The 17,620-nt window shown below is 41.3% G+C and overlaps 2 protein-coding genes across 2 annotated transcripts; both read left to right on the top strand.

The window, feature by feature from the left end:
* The first annotated feature begins 229 nt into the window (after nucleotides 1-229).
* Nucleotides 230-17,042, top strand: GATM (glycine amidinotransferase). The gene is made up of 9 exons (XM_080808946.1): nucleotides 230-426; nucleotides 1,917-2,135; nucleotides 9,264-9,459; nucleotides 10,306-10,496; nucleotides 11,661-11,798; nucleotides 11,977-12,141; nucleotides 13,600-13,663; nucleotides 14,364-14,480; nucleotides 15,997-17,042. The coding sequence occupies exons 1-9, from the start codon at nucleotides 358-360 to the stop codon at nucleotides 16,107-16,109; spliced, it is 1,272 nt and encodes a 423-aa protein (XP_080665072.1). The 5' UTR covers nucleotides 230-357; the 3' UTR covers nucleotides 16,110-17,042.
* Nucleotides 6,521-6,922, top strand: LOC308346203 (large ribosomal subunit protein eL39). Its single transcript, XM_080808881.1, has one exon. The coding sequence runs from the start codon at nucleotides 6,560-6,562 to the stop codon at nucleotides 6,713-6,715; it is 156 nt and encodes a 51-aa protein (XP_080665007.1). The 5' UTR covers nucleotides 6,521-6,559; the 3' UTR covers nucleotides 6,716-6,922.
* Nucleotides 17,043-17,620: the final 578 nt, after the last annotated feature.

Genomic DNA, 17,620 nt, shown 5'->3' with positions numbered 1-17,620 from the left:
AAGCACGGGTGGGCCTCCCGCGGCGGACGGAGGCTGGGCTTGGTAGCCGAAGCCAGTCGGCCGGCTGACAAACTAAAAAAAAGGCAAACACCGGCGGCTGGACCCCGCGCCACTCGCCGTGCCCTAACGGTTCCTAATTCGGGGCGGCGGGGCGAGCTGGCCTGCGCTCCCGCGGCCCCGCCACCTGTTCCCAGCAGCCAATGGGGCGCGCGCGGAGGGCGGCGGGGCGGGGCGAGCCTACAAAAGGCCGGGGGCCGCGCGCCGCGACATCCCCTGCTGGCGCGCCCTCGGGAGGCTCGGACGGACGCGGCCGAGCACCTGGAACATTCCGCTCGCGGACAAGCCAGGCACTGGGCGATGCTGCGGGTGCGGTGTCTGCGCGGCGGGAGCCGCGGCGCCGAGGCGGTGCACTACATCGGCTCTCGGGTGCGTGCGCCTCCCGCCTCGGCTGGCGGCCGCGCGCGCTCCCCCTCGCCTTCCCTCGCTTTCCCCAGACAGCATTGCATGACAGTGTCCCTCGGGTCCCCCTTGGAAGCTCAGCTTCAAGAGCCTCTGCTGGCTGCTGGGAGCTCGGCGGGTTCCGGGGAAAGCGGGACAGGCATTGGGGCCACACCCCGTGCGCCGCTGTGGCCGTCACTGCAGGGGGCGCCGCCCTCCCCGCGGGACCGTGATTTGCTCCAAGAGGCTTCCGGCCCGGGGTGAGGGTGTGGGGCCGACGAGTGACACTTCTTAATACAAGGATGGAATTATTGGGCTTCAGTACAGGGTGTGGGCATAGAGTTGGGGAGCCTTCGGGGAAATTCGTGTGGTGTGGATGGACGGGAGAGGAGGCAAACTGGGAATCTGGGATGGAGAGGGAGCAAGCAGGCCCACTCCAAGAATAACATGCAGTCCCGAGACCAGAGAGGAGTTGGAGCTAGTTCAGGCTGTACCCAGACTTTCTGACGGGTCCCCGCCCTCCGCTTGCCGATTTGTAAGCGTGCGTCTGCAGACCTCCCTAGCTCCCGGACAGGAATAGCCGGGCAGTTTGGCTCTCTCCTGGCAGCTGCTTCCAGAACAGCTGCCACTCTCCCTCCTGCTTTGGTCCCCACCCTGGCTCCCCTCCTGCCTCCTTCCTAAGGCATTTGACAGAGTAGGAGCGACATTGGGCGCAGGGGAGCGGTGTGGGGTGTGGGTGGTGGTTGAGAACTGCGCGGTGGATGAGGGACTCTCCCTATTGTAGATTTTATAGGCCCTGGATTTTCAAAAGGCTTTTTGGAAGTCCTTAGTTCTCTTTTCTGGTTTATAAATTTGTGCTTGGGTTAATTCTGTCATGGCTGGGATACTATGGACCATCTGTGAAATGGAGCAGATGGCACTTGGTTACTCTCAGAATTGAAGTGCCAAAGAGTGGGAAGTGTGTATTAGCAATGCAGAATTTTTAGTTTGAAGCTCATTATTCTGAAAGATAAGGCTCTTTACATATGCTTCTACATTTTCATTTGGGAAAAAAAAAGTATTGGTGACTTTTAACACTGAAGGGGGAAGGAGGCTTCTTCCTCCAGCTGGACTTGGCAGGGAGATATGGAGCAGCTTTCTGTGGTTTTCTAGGAACGCATGACCCATCATCTATGGAAGGGTTGCTTAAAGCTTGATTAAAACTGGAATGCAGAAAACCATTCTGAGATACAAGGATAGAATCTTCTGAGGGGCTTTAAAGAGTTATGTCAATTCACATATAGAGAAAAAGATAATTTATAAAAAACAAGAAGGGAAAACTATAGCCCCACTACCCACCTATATAGTAACTAACATCTTGATTTACATTCTCCTGAAGGGTTTTAAATGTCTATTATTTTGCTGGGTTTCATTCTATCTCCTCCTGCCTGCAAGTACTGTATAGGAATATGCAATAATCTCTTCTTTGTTCTTGGAAGCTTGGAAGGACCTTAACAGGGTGGGTGCAGAGAACTTTCCAGAGCACCCAGGCAGCTACTGCTTCCTCCCGGAATTCCTGTGCAGCTGATGATAAGGCCACTGATCCTCTGCCCAAGGACTGCCCCGTCTCTTCTTACAACGAATGGGACCCGTTAGAGGAAGTGATAGTGGGCAGAGCAGAAAATGCCTGTGTTCCACCATTCACTGTGGAGGTGAAGGTAAAGCAAGGGTATATCACATGTCTGAAGGGGTTTCACTCCTTACCTTCTGCAGGCTGGCCTCTGCCCCCATTCTCCTCTACAACTGCTTTCACTGTAGCTTACTCCAGACCTCTGAACTCCAGTGGTGATTTTAATTATCTTATGTGAAATACCTGTGGTGTTTTATTTTTCTTAAAGATTTTATTTATTTATTTGACACAGAGAGAGAGCATGTGCACAAGCAGGGGAAGCTGCAGAGAGAGAGAGAGATAGAGAGAGAGAGAGAGAGAAGCAGGCTCCCCACTGAGCAGAGAGCCCAAGGTGGGGATCCATCCCAGGACCCTGGGATCATGACCTGAGCCAAAGGTAGATGCTTAACCAGCTGAGCCACCCAGGCGACCCTGGTGTTTTATACTATTTACACAAATAACTCCTTCCTTCAGATTCTGACAGATCTCATCTGGGAATGTTAGTTCTTTCACTGTTCCTCACATTTTCCTTCATGGTCTGTAATGTTGGGGTTGAACAGAATTTCACTTTGGCCCTTTTCTCACAGCTTTGCCTCCCACTTCCAGTCCAGTCCAGATCTTTCTCCAGATCGTGTTAAAACTCCTTGGCACATCTTGAGTTCAGCTGCTAGCCTCACTGCTATACTGGACCCTTCTTATTTCTTCCTTTCCAGTTTTGGCAACTGAACTGAAACAACAAGGAGCCATGTTTGATTTCTCCCTCAGTCACATCCTCCACATCCATTGTCCAAGATTTAACAAGTCCTTTGTCAAAAGCAACCTTACCTCCATCCCTCTGCTGCTGCCTTAGGTCAGGATCACATCTACTGCCTGGACCATCGCAGCTAACCCCTCACTGGTCTCCCTCATTCGTTCTTCTCTCCAAACCACCTTCCAGCTTCTGTGAGAGTGCTTTTTTAATTTTTTAATTTTTTTAAAAGATTTTATTTATTTGACAGAGAGAGAGGGAACACAAGAAGGGGGAGCAGCAGAGGGAGAGAGAGATGCAGGCTTCCTGCAGAGCGGGACCCTGGGATCATGACCTGAGCGAAAGGTGAATACTTAAGGACTGAGCCATGCAGGCACCCTGAGAGTGCTTTTTTAAACCAAAATTGGATCACTTGCTCATCCTGCTTCTCTCATTCCTCTATTTCCCAATCTTCTTTTTTTTTTTTTTTTAAGATTTGCTTTATTCATTTGACAGAGAGAGAGAGATCACAAGTAGGCAGAGAGAGAGGGGTAAGCAAGCTCCCTGCTGAGCAGAGAGCCTGATGCAGGGTTTGATCCCAGGACCCTAGGATCAGGGCTGGAGCCAAAGGCAGAGGCTTAACTCACTGAGCCACCCAGGCTCCCCTTCCCAGTCTTCTACATGTCCTCTTCCCTTACCACTACCTCAGATAAAGTTCTCATGGTATTCAAGATCCTTCACAATCTGGCTCTTATCTGCCTTTCCAGGACTCCCCATTTCAATCATTGGCTCATCTTAGAGGTGTGTTAATATGGCAGGTTAGCAGATGTCCATTCTTGTTTGGGTCCCTCTCAACTCTAATATTTCACCTTGGTTTTCAGCAGACTTTATATGATAACCCTTTAAGCAGCCAAACTAGACTTCTCACTGTTCCCCAAACAACCATCATGCCTGTGCTCCCACTCAGGACTCTTCCACCTATGTTCTTGTACCACTCCTGTCTGTAGTTTAAACCTACCCCTCTTACTACCACAGAGATCTGATGGTCCCTTCCCCAAAGCCTTCCAGGGTTTCGCTGGCAACAAGTAATATCTCCTAAAAACTCCTAGTGTTCTTTATCTGTAATATTCCTAAGGCTGGGCCTCTGTGCATTGGTTTTCAGATTTCATCTTGGATAAGGGAGTACCATTCACATTGCAGACACAGCCTGAGCTTCCATTAACAATGGGTTCGAAATATATCTTCAATGTACTTAAATTCTTCCTGATTATTTACCATGTTATTTATAACATGGATTAAGGAAATAAGTTCCGTAAGGTCATTGCCCTCATGAGCAGAAATGCTGCCTACCTTGTACCGGGGCTCCAGAGGTATCAGCACAAAAGACCTTGCTTTCTGTTCAGAGAGAGATCTTTGTCTAGAAACAAAGACTAGAGCTAAGTACCTTATGCCAGCCACTTGGCAGTTGAATCGAATGCCAGAAGAGTAAAGGAAAAAAGCAATGACCAAATGCTGGAGAGTTAGGAAGTCTTCTTGAAGAAAATGACTCTTTAATTAGACCTCGAAGACAGTGTAATAGAAAAAGTCGTAAGTTCTAATTGTTCTGAAACTACCTCTGGTTCTGATATGTGATGCTTGCCGAACAGATTAATTTATGTATCATCCATGTGTTTTAAAAAGGCATTATCTTTTTTAAGTCTTTTCTTAAAAAGAAGTTCCTTCCCTTAACCATTTTAATTGGGTGGAATTAAATTTCAAATTCAAGCAATAGCTTATCCTTTTACTTGTCTGTAAAACTGTTGACTTTTGTGCTATGTAATCTTACAGAAACAGACATGATTCTCACACATGATTTTGAGTTCTCTGTCCAATTTGTGGAAAATGTACCGGGCTGAAGTCAGGAGGCCAGGACTGAATTACATATTTGATCAAGAAGCTTGATACTAGTCTTGGCTAATCAGCTCTTTGACCTTGTGCAAGATTCCACAGATTTCTGGGCCTCAATAAAGTGAAGATGTTAAGAGGTTTGCTATCTACCTAACAGGATTAAATATGAAGGTAAAAGGTTGCATGCTAAGTATTTCAAGGGACAAAACCATACTTCATTACTGTTATATGGATCTAGGTTCACATTACAGAAGTACACTGTAAGTGCAATGATTGTAGATATTGCTAGTATTAGCAGTATTGATTTCATTCATTTGTCTGGTTATTTCTGCTTTATGCCACATGCTAAACTAGGTAACTAGAGAAAATTAAAGACATGCATAGCCCCCAGAAGGCAAGGCCTTACTAATGGAGAAAAATGATACAGATGTATCAATCATCTTGGGAACAATGAAAGATAAAATAATGTATTAAACTGCTTTGAGCAATTAGGCATAAGATTGGTTGGAAGATATAAAGGCTAGAGAAATTTTATGGGAGTAAGGACTGTAGTTGTCAGGAAGCACAGTTTTTAAAAGCTATGTAGCTTTTTATTCTGTAAAACATAATGAATACTTTCTACCAAATATGTGCTTTTTGTTTTGCTTTTATCTTTAAAACAAAGCTTGTAAGAAAGGACCTTTTATAAGTAAGAAAGGACCTTTTATAAGATACAAAGTCAGTCAAGGTTAATGTACTATAAGCTTGAGGCTGGATCTATCTATCTATCTATGAAATATCTCTTGATATTTCATAGCTTCCAAAGACTAGTTAAAATTCGTTTGGCAACCGACCCCCTCACCCCCCACCCCTCACACCAACCAAAGGGTTTTAAGCTCTGAAAGACTATAAAGTTTCCAGGAGTGCAGCCATATCTCTGCAACAGATTATTAAAAATATCATATGCTAAGCATTCAATGTAGTGTTTTTTATCTTGCAGACACTTGGTAAATAATTGCTAACTCATTTAGCAGGGTTACAAAGGAAGTGTAAATAATTTCCAACTATGTCTTGGAAAATATAATGTGCCTTGATCATTTGGACTTTGTTCAACCTTGGCCAGACAGAGTATGAGTTACACAAGGAAACTCACGCTGTTCAAGTAGATTTTCTCCCCGCAGGAAAGCTTAGTTCCTATTTACCAAGGCCAGCTTCATTCTGCATAGTTACACAGAATACTTTGGAATGTGTCCGGCAAGACAGCATGGCTGTGCATCTGCTGGAACCAGTTTTAAAGTTTCAAAGGCTTCTTGTCCTTTAGCGGACTGTAAGCGATGTGCCTGGCATGAGAAGGAGAAAGTGATGAATGGAGGAGTAGTACCGCGATGTGTTTGAGAGGACTATAAAGACTCATTGTTATCCTCTCTTTCTGGGGGCTGCTGCCGGACTTCCTAGGAGTGGAAAACAGTGTAATGCTTTTGTTTTTAAAAAGAGTAGATTGATCTTAAAAACTATGTGAATTAATACTGATTATTTGATACTGATGATATTTGTCACAGGCCAGAAACTGAGCCTGTTGTTTTCCTATAGATCTTCAAAAGAAAAGCAACTAACCAATAATGTAGACAGGGATCAGCAAACTTTTTTCTGCCAGATAATAAACATTTCAGGCTTTGCAGACCATAAGTTTCTGTCATGACCACTCACCTCTCAACTCTGCCACTATAGTGCAAACAAAACAAAACAAAACAGCTACAGACAATATGTAAATGAATGAGTGTGTCTGTGTTCCCATAAAACTTGTATTTACTTAAAAAAAATGGCCATGGCTTTCTCTTTTTCGCCGCCATCCTGCTCTGTGCCGCTTGCTGTTATTGACCATGTCTTCTCACAAGACTTTCAGGATCAAGCGATTCCTGGCCAAGAAACAAAAGCAGAATCGTCCCATTCCCCAGTGGATTCGGATGAAAACTGGTAATAAAATCAGGTACAACTCCAAGAGGAGGCACTGGAGGAGAACCAAGCTGGGTCTCTAAGGCATCCCACATCACGCGATGACACACCTAATTGGCACCACATATTTAGTTAAGTTTCTTGAAGATCATGTGTTCTATTCCGTCACCCTGTAAACACCTTTCTGCCTGGCCAATAGATACCATTTATCAGCGAAAGATTTTTCTGTTACTGTAGCTCTGCACCAGTGGGTTGGTTTGGTAATAAATGTGAGGCCTTTGAGCTTTAAAAAAAAAAAAAAATGGCCATGGATTTTTAGTTTGCCAACCCATTTTTAGAGCCTCACTGGCATCCTCCATTTTTGTTAAAGACATGTTTTTCAGATTCTTATTCCTTCTCCAGCAGGCTCAGCTCCAGCCTTACTGGTGTGAACCTAGGTACAGAACGAACAAGAGGCAGGTCTGCCTCTTTATGTTTGATATTTATCAGACTGAGGTGGAAATGGAAGTAGAGACAGAAAATCTGGAAAAGACATCATCTTTGACATTACTGGGCTAGACATCTAGACACTGTATCTCATCACCCAGTTCCCTTCACCACTATCTGAAATTGTCTGATTTGTGTGGAAACCTTACCTGACATGATCAGGACTGGTAGGTAGTCAGTTAATCAATGATATAAGGAAGTATTTTTCTTAAATACCTGCTTTAAATGTTTTTTTTTTAAACTTAAAGTATATGGATGCATATCACTTTGCCAGTCTTTTGATGAAAGTCCAAGGTTTTCTCCTAGCGTTTGGATCTTCTGATTGGAATTCTGCCTCATCTTACCTTGATAAATTACATCCATAAACATGGTCTACATTTCCCAATGTATTTCTTTAAATTGAGAACTTAGGAACATGCTAAACAATCTGAATGAAGAATCCTTCTACATTTTTATATTTTTGAAAACCATTATTTTATAGTTGTTAGGCTTGCCCTATTTCAATAGTCTTTTTTAGCAAATTGAGCCTTTTTAAAAGCATTTAACTGGTTTTCATTCAGTTGTCTTTTTAAAATGCATATCACCCTTGGACACTTTCTAAATGTTACGCTTTTTTTCAGCTGCCAAGTGTGTGAATTCATTTATGGGACCACTTCCTTCTGTGACAAAAGGACTTGAAGTGGTATGAGAACTTGGAAAGACTGGGGAGGGGAGGCATGTCTGCAAGGAAGGCTAGGAAGTAGCAAAGGCAGACTTGCGTTGCTGCACAATTTTGCCAAGTGCTAATTCTGTTGAATGAGAAAATCAGTAATGGGTTTTCAAGAGTAGCAAAGAACGTTTGACAATGTGTCCCTAATTTTAAGGGGGCGGTGTCCTATTTTCCTACACAGTACCTTGCAGTGCTGTTTTCTAGATAGAATTCTGGGATGCATGGGTAGCACATGGTTTTATCTAAGTACGGATGTGCTCTTATCTTCTTAGGCTCTTTAGTTTGTTTTCTTATTTGATTTCATTTAGTGTAACCATCCCTCAGAATAAGATGCTACTCAAAATATAACTTTAACTAGTGAGGAGTTGTACTGGTCATGCAAGCATGCTTAAGGATGACCTTGAGAAAAACATGTACTAGCAGCAGGCCTCTGGTGGAGGGGATGATACACGTCCTTGAAGCCAAGCAGCTGGGGATGCCCGGCCAGCTCAGGGCGGGACACCGCCTGCTTCCCTTTTTCCTTGTCTCCTGTACCTCAGAGAAAGCCTGCTGTTAAGGTAATCCCTTTAAGTGTGCTGCTAGCACAACTACAAATCCAAGCTGCTGGACCAGACACACCTTACTCTCTTCTTGTTTACCTTGTTTACCTGTAAAACTTGTGACCAACATCTGACTCACATTCCTTCTTGTTTACCTACTAGACCTATGGCTATTGTATAACCTTTTCTTCTCCTTCTTTGCTCTCTTGTTATCTAACAAATATGGGACTGAGGAATTGTTTGGGTGACAGTCCTTCCAGCTGTTGTCCCCTGCTCCCTGTCTTACAGCTGACTTGTTTGTGCCTCATTCCTCTCCCGTGGGCCATTAGGAAAGCAAAGCGGCAGTTGAGACTGTCTGATGGAGTCCCTACGTCCTGTTTTGTCATGAAGCTTTTACTATGAAGGACCAATAAAAACTGGAGAAGACTCCAAGCCCACCTGAGGGCAGCCATGCTGTGAATGGCAGGGCAGAAGATCGCGGGCAAAGAGTGCAAAAGGTCTCAAAACATCAAGGAAATTCAGAATTCTTCATTAAGCAAATATTGAGTGTCTTCTCAGAGAGGCAGTGTGCTCAGTGCTGGGGATCAACACTAGACAAGACATAGTCTTAATCTCATTTCCATTAAATTATACAGATCAGGGGCACCTGGATAGCTCCATCAGTTAAGTGTCTACCTTTGGCTCAGGTCATGATCTCAGGGGCCCGGGATCAAGCCCCAGGTTGGTTCCCTGATCCGCAGGAAGTTGCTTCTCCTCTCCTCCTCGCTCGTGCTCTCTCTCTCTCTCAAATAAATACAATATATATATTTTTTTTTAAAGAAAATAATAGGTCACAGAAACCCTTGTTCACTGCCTAGGACTTGATTAAGTATTTCACTTACTTTCTCCTGCTTGTAGGCCAACACATATGAAAAGTATTGGCCATTTTACCAGAAGCATGGAGGCCATTATTTTCCCAAAGATCATTTGAAAAAGGCTGTTGCTGAAATTGAAGAGATGTGCAATATTTTAAAAATGGAAGGAGTGACGGTGAGGAGACCTGACCCCATTGACTGGTCACTGAAGTATAAAACTCCTGATTTTGAGTCTACGGGTAAGTGATGTTGGATACCTCAACTGCTAGTGTCTTAATTTTTAATTTCTTTCTTAAAAGCTCAGATAATCTCTCAGAGATTCTTTTAATAATCCTTTGAAACTTTAAAGATTACTTAGGAACAGATTGGTTCTTTTCAATATGATTAAGATGTCCATATTCTAAACTCCATTGTAAATCAGAATCTTCTTGAAAGAAGCAGTTTTTCTAAACCTTTTGATCATTTCCTTTCATAAAACAGTGGATTGCATGTCATTTACAGAAGTTAAGAGGGGAACAGAAACGTTCCCATTTTAGTTTTAACTGACGTTGCTACAAGATTGTTCTTGTGCCTGAGTTCAGTATTCTAATTCACAGTTCTAGAAATGATCCTTGGCCCAATTTTTATCTTGTGGTACTGATACTCCCTGAAGAACTCTGTTTCTATGTAGCAAAAAGGAGCTTACAAAACATGAAAACTTGGTGGTTCTAGATCTCTTTGAACAAGGACCTTATTACTTCATTTCTTTTGTTCCTTCCTTCCTTTCTTTCCTTCCTCCCTTCCTTTCCTTTCATTTCCCTCCCTTCCTTCCTTCCTACCTTCCTTTCCTAGCTTTGCCATCACCACACATGCTAACAATCTAGTATATGGCACTAGTATATATCACAACCTAGTCTATATCATCTAGTATATATCACTCCATCTTTTTCCATTTGCATATAAATCTATGCATATACATTCCTATAGATTTTCTGTAATTTTTTTTTTTTTTTTTTTTTACCAAGACATGGAATCCTATTATACAGATTCTTCTGTCTTGGAAATTAGCATTACTGAGGTTGTTGTGGAATTTTTTGGTTTGATAGGTTTATATGGTGCGATGCCTCGAGACATCCTGATAGTTGTGGGCAACGAGATTATTGAGGCTCCCATGGCGTGGCGTGCCCGCTTCTTTGAGTACCGTGCATATCGGTCAATTATTAAAGACTACTTCCACCGTGGCGCCAAGTGGACAACGGCTCCCAAGCCAACAATGGGTGATAAGCTTTATGACCAGGTAAGACCCTAATTAGAGGTGAGCTTATTAGTAACTTCTCTCAATAATTCAGAAAATGAGATAGAGATTCTCTGAAACCTTGTATTTGGTATGCATTTAAGAAACTGAGAACATCACCTGCATTTAAAAAAAATTGTTTTATGATAAAAATAAGGTAAATGATATTGTGATAATAACAGTAATAGTAGTAATAGCTAACACTTATCTGGTGCTTATCGTGTGCTAGGTCTTGAGCTAAATGCTTTTTTTTTTTTTTAAAGATTTTATTTATTTATTTGTCAGAGAGAGAGTACACACAAGCAGGCAGAGAGGCAGGCAGAGGCAGGCTCCCTGCTGAGCAAGGAGCCCGATGCGGGACTCGATCCCAGGACCCTGGGATCATGACCCGAGCCGAAGGCAGCGGCTTAACCAACTGAGCCACCCAGGCGTCCCAAGCTAAATGCTTTTATACATCGTCAGTCCTGTTTATTCTTCACAAAACCCTCTGGAGGGAGGAGCATCAATCCTTCCCTTACAGGGAGGAAAACTTGCCTAAAGGCATATAGCTAATGGTAGAAACAGAAAAGTCACTCAACTGAACTCCATTCTTTTCTTCTGAAAAAACAACGGGGGTCTACAGGCCATATTCACAGTAAAAGGAAGTATATATCCCTTGTTAGGTCACTTATTACTTGATCATTTATAGAAAGAATCAAAAGATCAAAATTTCTTCTAGGTGTTTAAAGACAGAAATGAGTAATGAATTCATTCCACCACACCAAAATCCATTTTGGCAGGGGATGCATGGCATCTCGTTTGATGGTATGAGTTAGGCTCAGGACCAAATTCCTTTTCAAAAATAACAGAATGACTTCATCCTGTTGACTCTCACTATTGTAGATAGCTACATAAATCAATATGAGTCATGAATATTTTCAAATACCATTGCTGTACCGTTTTCTTGTAAGTATCAAGAAATTGCTGTCATGCCTAGTTTTGGGCTTTTGTTTTTTGTTGTCAGTTTATTTTGATTTAGTTAGCATGCGCCTACATCTTCCCCATGCATGTTTTAGTCTAAAACAGGGTAGTACTATTTTGGGAAATGATGATGTTGAATTAATTTTCTTAGTAATGGATGTCCCATAAATAATTTCCTTTGTATGTATTCATTCTCGTTCCAATTAGAATTACCCTATCCATTCAGTAGAAGACAGACACAAATTGGCTGCTCAGGGAAAATTTGTGACGACTGAGTTCGAGCCATGCTTTGATGCTGCTGACTTCATTAGAGCTGGAAGAGATATTTTTGCACAGAGAAGCCAGGTCAATAAAAGCTGCCTCTTAAATTCCATACTTTATTATTACATTTTAAATTCATTATTGTATTATTTACTTATACATTATTGTATTTTTTGATGAAAATATTTTCATCCTGACTATTTTTAGTTATCTAAACGTAGAACCAAATCTTTATAGAATTATGTCCTCCTTTCATTTTCAGGTTACAAACTATCTGGGCATTGAATGGATGCGTAGGCATCTTGCTCCAGACTACAGAGTGCATATCATCTCCTTTAAAGACCCCAATCCAATGCATATTGATGCCACCTTCAATATCATTGGACCTGGTCTTGTGCTGTCCAACCCTGACCGACCGTGTGATCAGGTAAGGGAGCCCTTAAGACTCTGGAGAAGCATTAGAGTCTAGCAACTGAAGTAATTACCATTTTTATTTTAAGCACTTCCATGGTTCCTAATGGTCCTAAATGAAAAATTCAGCGGTGCTCAACATTATGAGAATCAAACATTGGATTGCTTGTGGTGGATTTACTATAAGGTGACCAGAACTCCCAGATGTATGTTGTAGCCATGATAATTAGTGTAGTGTCATCAGGCTTTGACTTTCCTTAAGGCTTGCCTTAAGGCAAAGCCTCCAGTTTGTGTGTCTCTGTGTGTTTTTATCGAAGAGAGTGTATTATCCCACAGCTTGCAGCCAAGATCCCACAGCAGCTGAATTGCAAACAGAATGATCCCTGCATGGCGGGACAGTGCCCCTGGGTAGTGGGTGTCTTCCTCCCTCTCCAGTGGGTCAGGACCCCTTTGCCCAGCCCCAACCCACAGGAAGGAGAGAGCTACTGGTCTCTGAGAGCAGCTGGTCTGCTAGCATCTGCAGCCTCCTGCCTCTGCTGCATCCCTCCTACTTCCAGTTGGGTGGTGAGTGATTCTGTGTTATTTGTTAGGCTGCAGAATACCTCTTAAAAATGACTACTTTGGGGGCGCCTGGGTGGCTCAGTGGGTTAAAGCCTCTGCCTTCGGCTCAGGTCATGATCTCAGGGTCCTGGGATTGAGCCCCACATCGGGCTTTCTGCTCAGCAGGGAGCCTGCTTCCCCCCTCTCTCTGCCTGCCTCTCTCCCTACTTGTGATCTCTCTCTGTCAAATAAATAAATAAAATCTTAAAAAAAAAGACTACTTTACCATGCCACTATTTATTTCTATCCCATATATTTATACCCAATGACCAAGATTACTTACCCATTTTCATTTTAATATAATCTATTAATATACTAAGTGAGTATGAATGGCTGGGTTATAATGGTCCCTAAGGACATTTATGGTTCTTTGGGAGTACATCCTTAACACCTGTCTTTATGCTATGGTAGAGATGCAGACTGATGGACTATGAAGTGGATGGACTATGGGTTTAACACAGTCATTACATTTTTGTTTCCTTATAGCTAAAGAGATAGGAAATATTTTCATTTTCTTTAATGTGAATTTGTCAAGGAAAGTATCTACCATATTTTAAGATCTTTGAAACCTAAATAAAGCATGAGAATATTTTTAAAAGCTTTAACATTTCTGTTACTTTTTTTAAAAAAACTTTAACCTGGTAATATGGTAATTTTATTTTACATTTCTAATTAGGATTCAGACAAAATCACTTCAAATGTTTGGAAATTTAATTTTATTTTGGCAGCTGAGAAGTCAGTGTCTCAAAAAGAATTATTAATCATAAGAGCTATTAGAGACTACAAATGATAATAATAGCATATATAGATTTAAACCTCCTTAGGGTTTTCGTTTGTTTGTTTGTTTGTTTGTTTCTTTGTTTCTGTCTTGCAGATTGATCTTTTTAAGAAAGCAGGATGGACCATAGTTACTCCTCCAATACCAGTCATCCCAGATGGTATGTTTACTGTTATATACTCCTAGGCTAAAATGAGTATTTCAGTGACTGAAGAGCTTTCATCTTCAAGAGAAAGCTTTCAAGAGCAGCCCAAATTTTAGTACTTTAATAAAGGAAATGTTTCCCCAGGAAGGAGTAAACTTGTACATGGGCCTGTAGGTACAAGAAAAGGCTGGGACTTACGTTTGTAATCTCTCCTTCCATACATAATGCAAGTGAGAAGATGGGAAGAATCAGCATAAAGCAACATCACAGAGCAAGAAATGAGTTTTTAAAGAAAACAAAGTGAAATCCATATGTGTAATAGGTATCGATGGAGTCTAGATTGAATCATAACATTTATAGATAAATTGTCTTAAGATTAAAATAAAATTCCATAGGGAAAGTGAACTACTGAAAGAATGGAAGTGTCACTTTAATATTCTTTACTTTGGAACCCTTGCTTTAAAGATTTTATTTATTTATTTGACAGACACAGATCACAAGTAGGCAGAGAGGCAGGCAGAGAGAGAAAGAGAGAGAGGAGGAAGCAGGGATGCAGAGCAGAGAGCCCGATATGGGGCTCGATCCCAGGACCCCGGGATCACGACCCGAGCCGAAGGCAGAGGCTTTAAACCACTGAGCCACCCAGGTTCCCTGGAACCCTTGCTTTAAACAAAGATGATAATGGACATGATTTAACAGTTGTTACCATTTTTAGATCACCCACTCTGGATGTCATCCAAATGGCTTTCCATGAATGTCTTAATGCTAGACGAGAAGCGTGTCATGGTGGATGCCAATGAAGTTCCAATTCAAAAGATGTTCGAAAAACTGGGTATGTACAATAAATGAGACATGGCGTCATGCATGAAAGTATTAAACCAGAATAACTAAAGAAATTACCGCTAGGTCTGATGTATGATTTATGTAATTCAATTGCTATTCCTTTTAGAGGTATCACGTTATTATTTCATAGATGCACAATATTTTTATTTCTAACAATCATAATCCCAAAGGGTTGGAGATGCATTCCAGGCTCCTCAAACATCCCTTAGCAATAAGTATATCAATCTTCTGTGACTTATCGAACTTCTTGGTGCCCATGTATGAAGATTCATGTATATTTCAGGTATATTATATTTCAGATGTCTTACCCAGAAGAAATGATTTCCCCCCTTGACACATCCCTCTTTAATGTGTTACCAGTTGAAAAAGACCGGCCTGTCCATTTTAGATTGAGCCCAATCTAATGATTTGACCTCTAATGCTATGCCACTTCTTTCCTGATTTTCATGAAACAGCCCAACTGCTTGGGTTCAGTCAGTTTCTTTGTCCATTAAGATTTTATTGATTCTCAACTTAAAATATTATTAATAACCAGATATATGATTCATCATTTTTTATGATTTACACACAAGGAACTTGTTAAAGCAAACTTTATCAAACAACTGGAACCTTTCCAATTCAGGATTAAAATAGCTCTGACCATCTGAATAAGAGAGATACATCTGTCTACCAGGAAACACACTTGTGTTTAAAAGTCCACTTTTTCTCCCAAGCCCACTCCTTACCCCTTGCAAACTCTGTTCTTACTTCCCAAAGCCCTGCCCAGTCTCACTTTCTTGGGAAAGTCTTTTCCAATGGCTCTTGCTGCCTTCCCTCCCTTACTACCCTTGTGGAACTTTTAGTGACTCTAGAGCTATCTTTCCCCTCAAAATAATGTGTTCCTTGAGGGAAGAGGATAGATTTTCTTTTTAAAATCCTGTTATGCTGCATTGAACACTACAACAAAAACTTATGAGGTACTATATGCTGGCTAACTGCACACAATTTTAAAAAATGAAAAAAAAAATAAAAAATAAAAAAGTAAAATAAAATCCCGGTGTGCTGAACACAATAGATTTCTTTCTAAATACAGTTGGTTAACTGGGCCATGCACATCATCACAAGCACATCAGTGCAAATGATGCCAGATTAAACTACTTGCCTGAATAGATTTGATACCTGAATGAGCATCCAACCCAGCATATTAAAAATACAAGCTCGGTTCCATTGTTTTCTTAAGGTGGTGAAGTTGATCCTGTCCCACTCATCCAACCCACTGACTTGTGAATTGTCAGCAGAACAAAATAGACTTCACCGTGTCTGCTGTCTGGTGAAGACTTTATATTAACAGTGGAAGAGGTTAGATGAAATATAATTGGTGACAAAACAGTTGAAAGACTGTTTGGGGTTCAGGAAGACTTGAGGATTAGAGACACAGGGTTCCTACCTATCTTTGGGCTTACTTTCTATAGGAGAATCTTCTTGGGTGTCCATCTAACTGACCACCTGTCTCTCTTTTGATGCAGGTATCAGTACCATCAAGGTTAGCATCCGTAATGCCAATTCCCTGGGAGGAGGCTTCCACTGCTGGACCTGCGATGTCCGGCGCCGAGGCACCCTGCAGTCCTACTTCGACTGACGGGGCCTGACGGTGCTGGTGGCTTGGCCTCCAGGAAATCTAGGAAGCTTAGGGATAAGGTTCATTCTCCCACTTGAAAAAGTGCATGAACTGTAGTGCTTTAAACAATCGTATCCTTAACAGGGGTCTTAAGCCTGGTTTATTTTTATTCCTTTTCTTTGATGTAAGGAAATAACTTGTGCTAGGTCTTACTTTCTTCTCCTAAATTCGTTTACTATTTGGCTTCAAGTGTAAACATTTGGTGAATGTGTACCAACAAAAATTAGTTGTTTGAGTAACTTGGCCACTAATATTTAACCATCTACCTCTGTTTTTAATTTTCTTTCCAAAAGGCAGCTTGAAATGTTGGTCCTAATTTTCATTATTTTTTTCTTTTTTCTAAGACTTGTGAATGTTTGTATCATTTCTTTTTTCCAAATGAGAGAAAGACTTAAAATGTACACAGATCTTAAGCAGAACCAGGTAATTATCTCTTTTTCTAATGAGGAATTTTGGTAATTTTTAATTTTTTGTCTTTAAAAAATAACCTAGACTATGCAAACATATTAAGTGAATTTTCCATGAATGTTTTTAATATTCTTATTTCAACATTGCTATTTGCTACTAAAAACCTTTTCATACAACTTACCTCATTTCAAGTGATTTAGTTTAATCTTTCTTCTCTGTCCAAATTTTAAAGAAGTATTTAGTGCAATAGGTTGTTAGTTAACTATCAGTTCTGATCCTAAATTTTGATCTCAGTATCTAATGGATATATTGCATTTTTGATAATCTAAGCTTGGTTTACAGATATGCAAATTATTTCAAGCACAGACCTTAAAAGCATTAAAAAAACTAATGGAGGTAAAGCCTACATGCAATGTGAATAATTTTAATGTTGGACTGTACATGTATTTTTATTCTAATAAACTTTTATGTTACAGAATGGATTTCATTAGAGTTTGGCATCAGCGCAATTATTTTAAGCATAGGTAAATTATAAGAATGTAGCTCTAGGGACAAAATTTTAGTGCTCCAAAGTAATACATTCATCCCTAGTAAATAACCTAACGTGTATTCATAAACGCTTAGCGGAGTCAGATTTTATTAGTTTTTTTTTTAAGATTTATTTTATTTATTTTAGAGAGAGAGCGGGTGTGCACACACACATGGGGGAGGGGCAGAGAGAGAGGGACAGCAAGAATCTTCAAGCAGACCACACTGAGCACAGAGCCTGACTCAGGGCTCAGTCCCACAACCCTGAGATCATGAGCTGAGCTGAAACCAAGACTCTGACACCTAATCGACTGAGCCACCCAGGTGCCCCCAAATTTTATTAATTAATTCATTCAAAAATATCTGAATGTTTTCTGAATACAAGGGACTAATCCTAGGCCCCAGAAAAGAGAGTATCTCTTCTCAAGATGCTAAATGTTTTGACTCATGAGAAATGTGGGGGGTCGGAGGGTGGGAAAGACGAGCTCTGAAATGAGCCATAGGTTTACCCTGTGCCTGTGCCCCTGCCAACACCT

The sequence above is a fragment of the Martes martes genome (genome assembly GCF_963455335.1).
Source record: "Martes martes genome assembly, chromosome: 7".
Lineage (NCBI taxonomy): Eukaryota > Metazoa > Chordata > Mammalia > Carnivora > Mustelidae > Martes > Martes martes.
The sequence above is the reverse complement of the archived record's forward strand: the minus strand, read 5'-3'. Positions and strand labels throughout refer to the sequence as shown.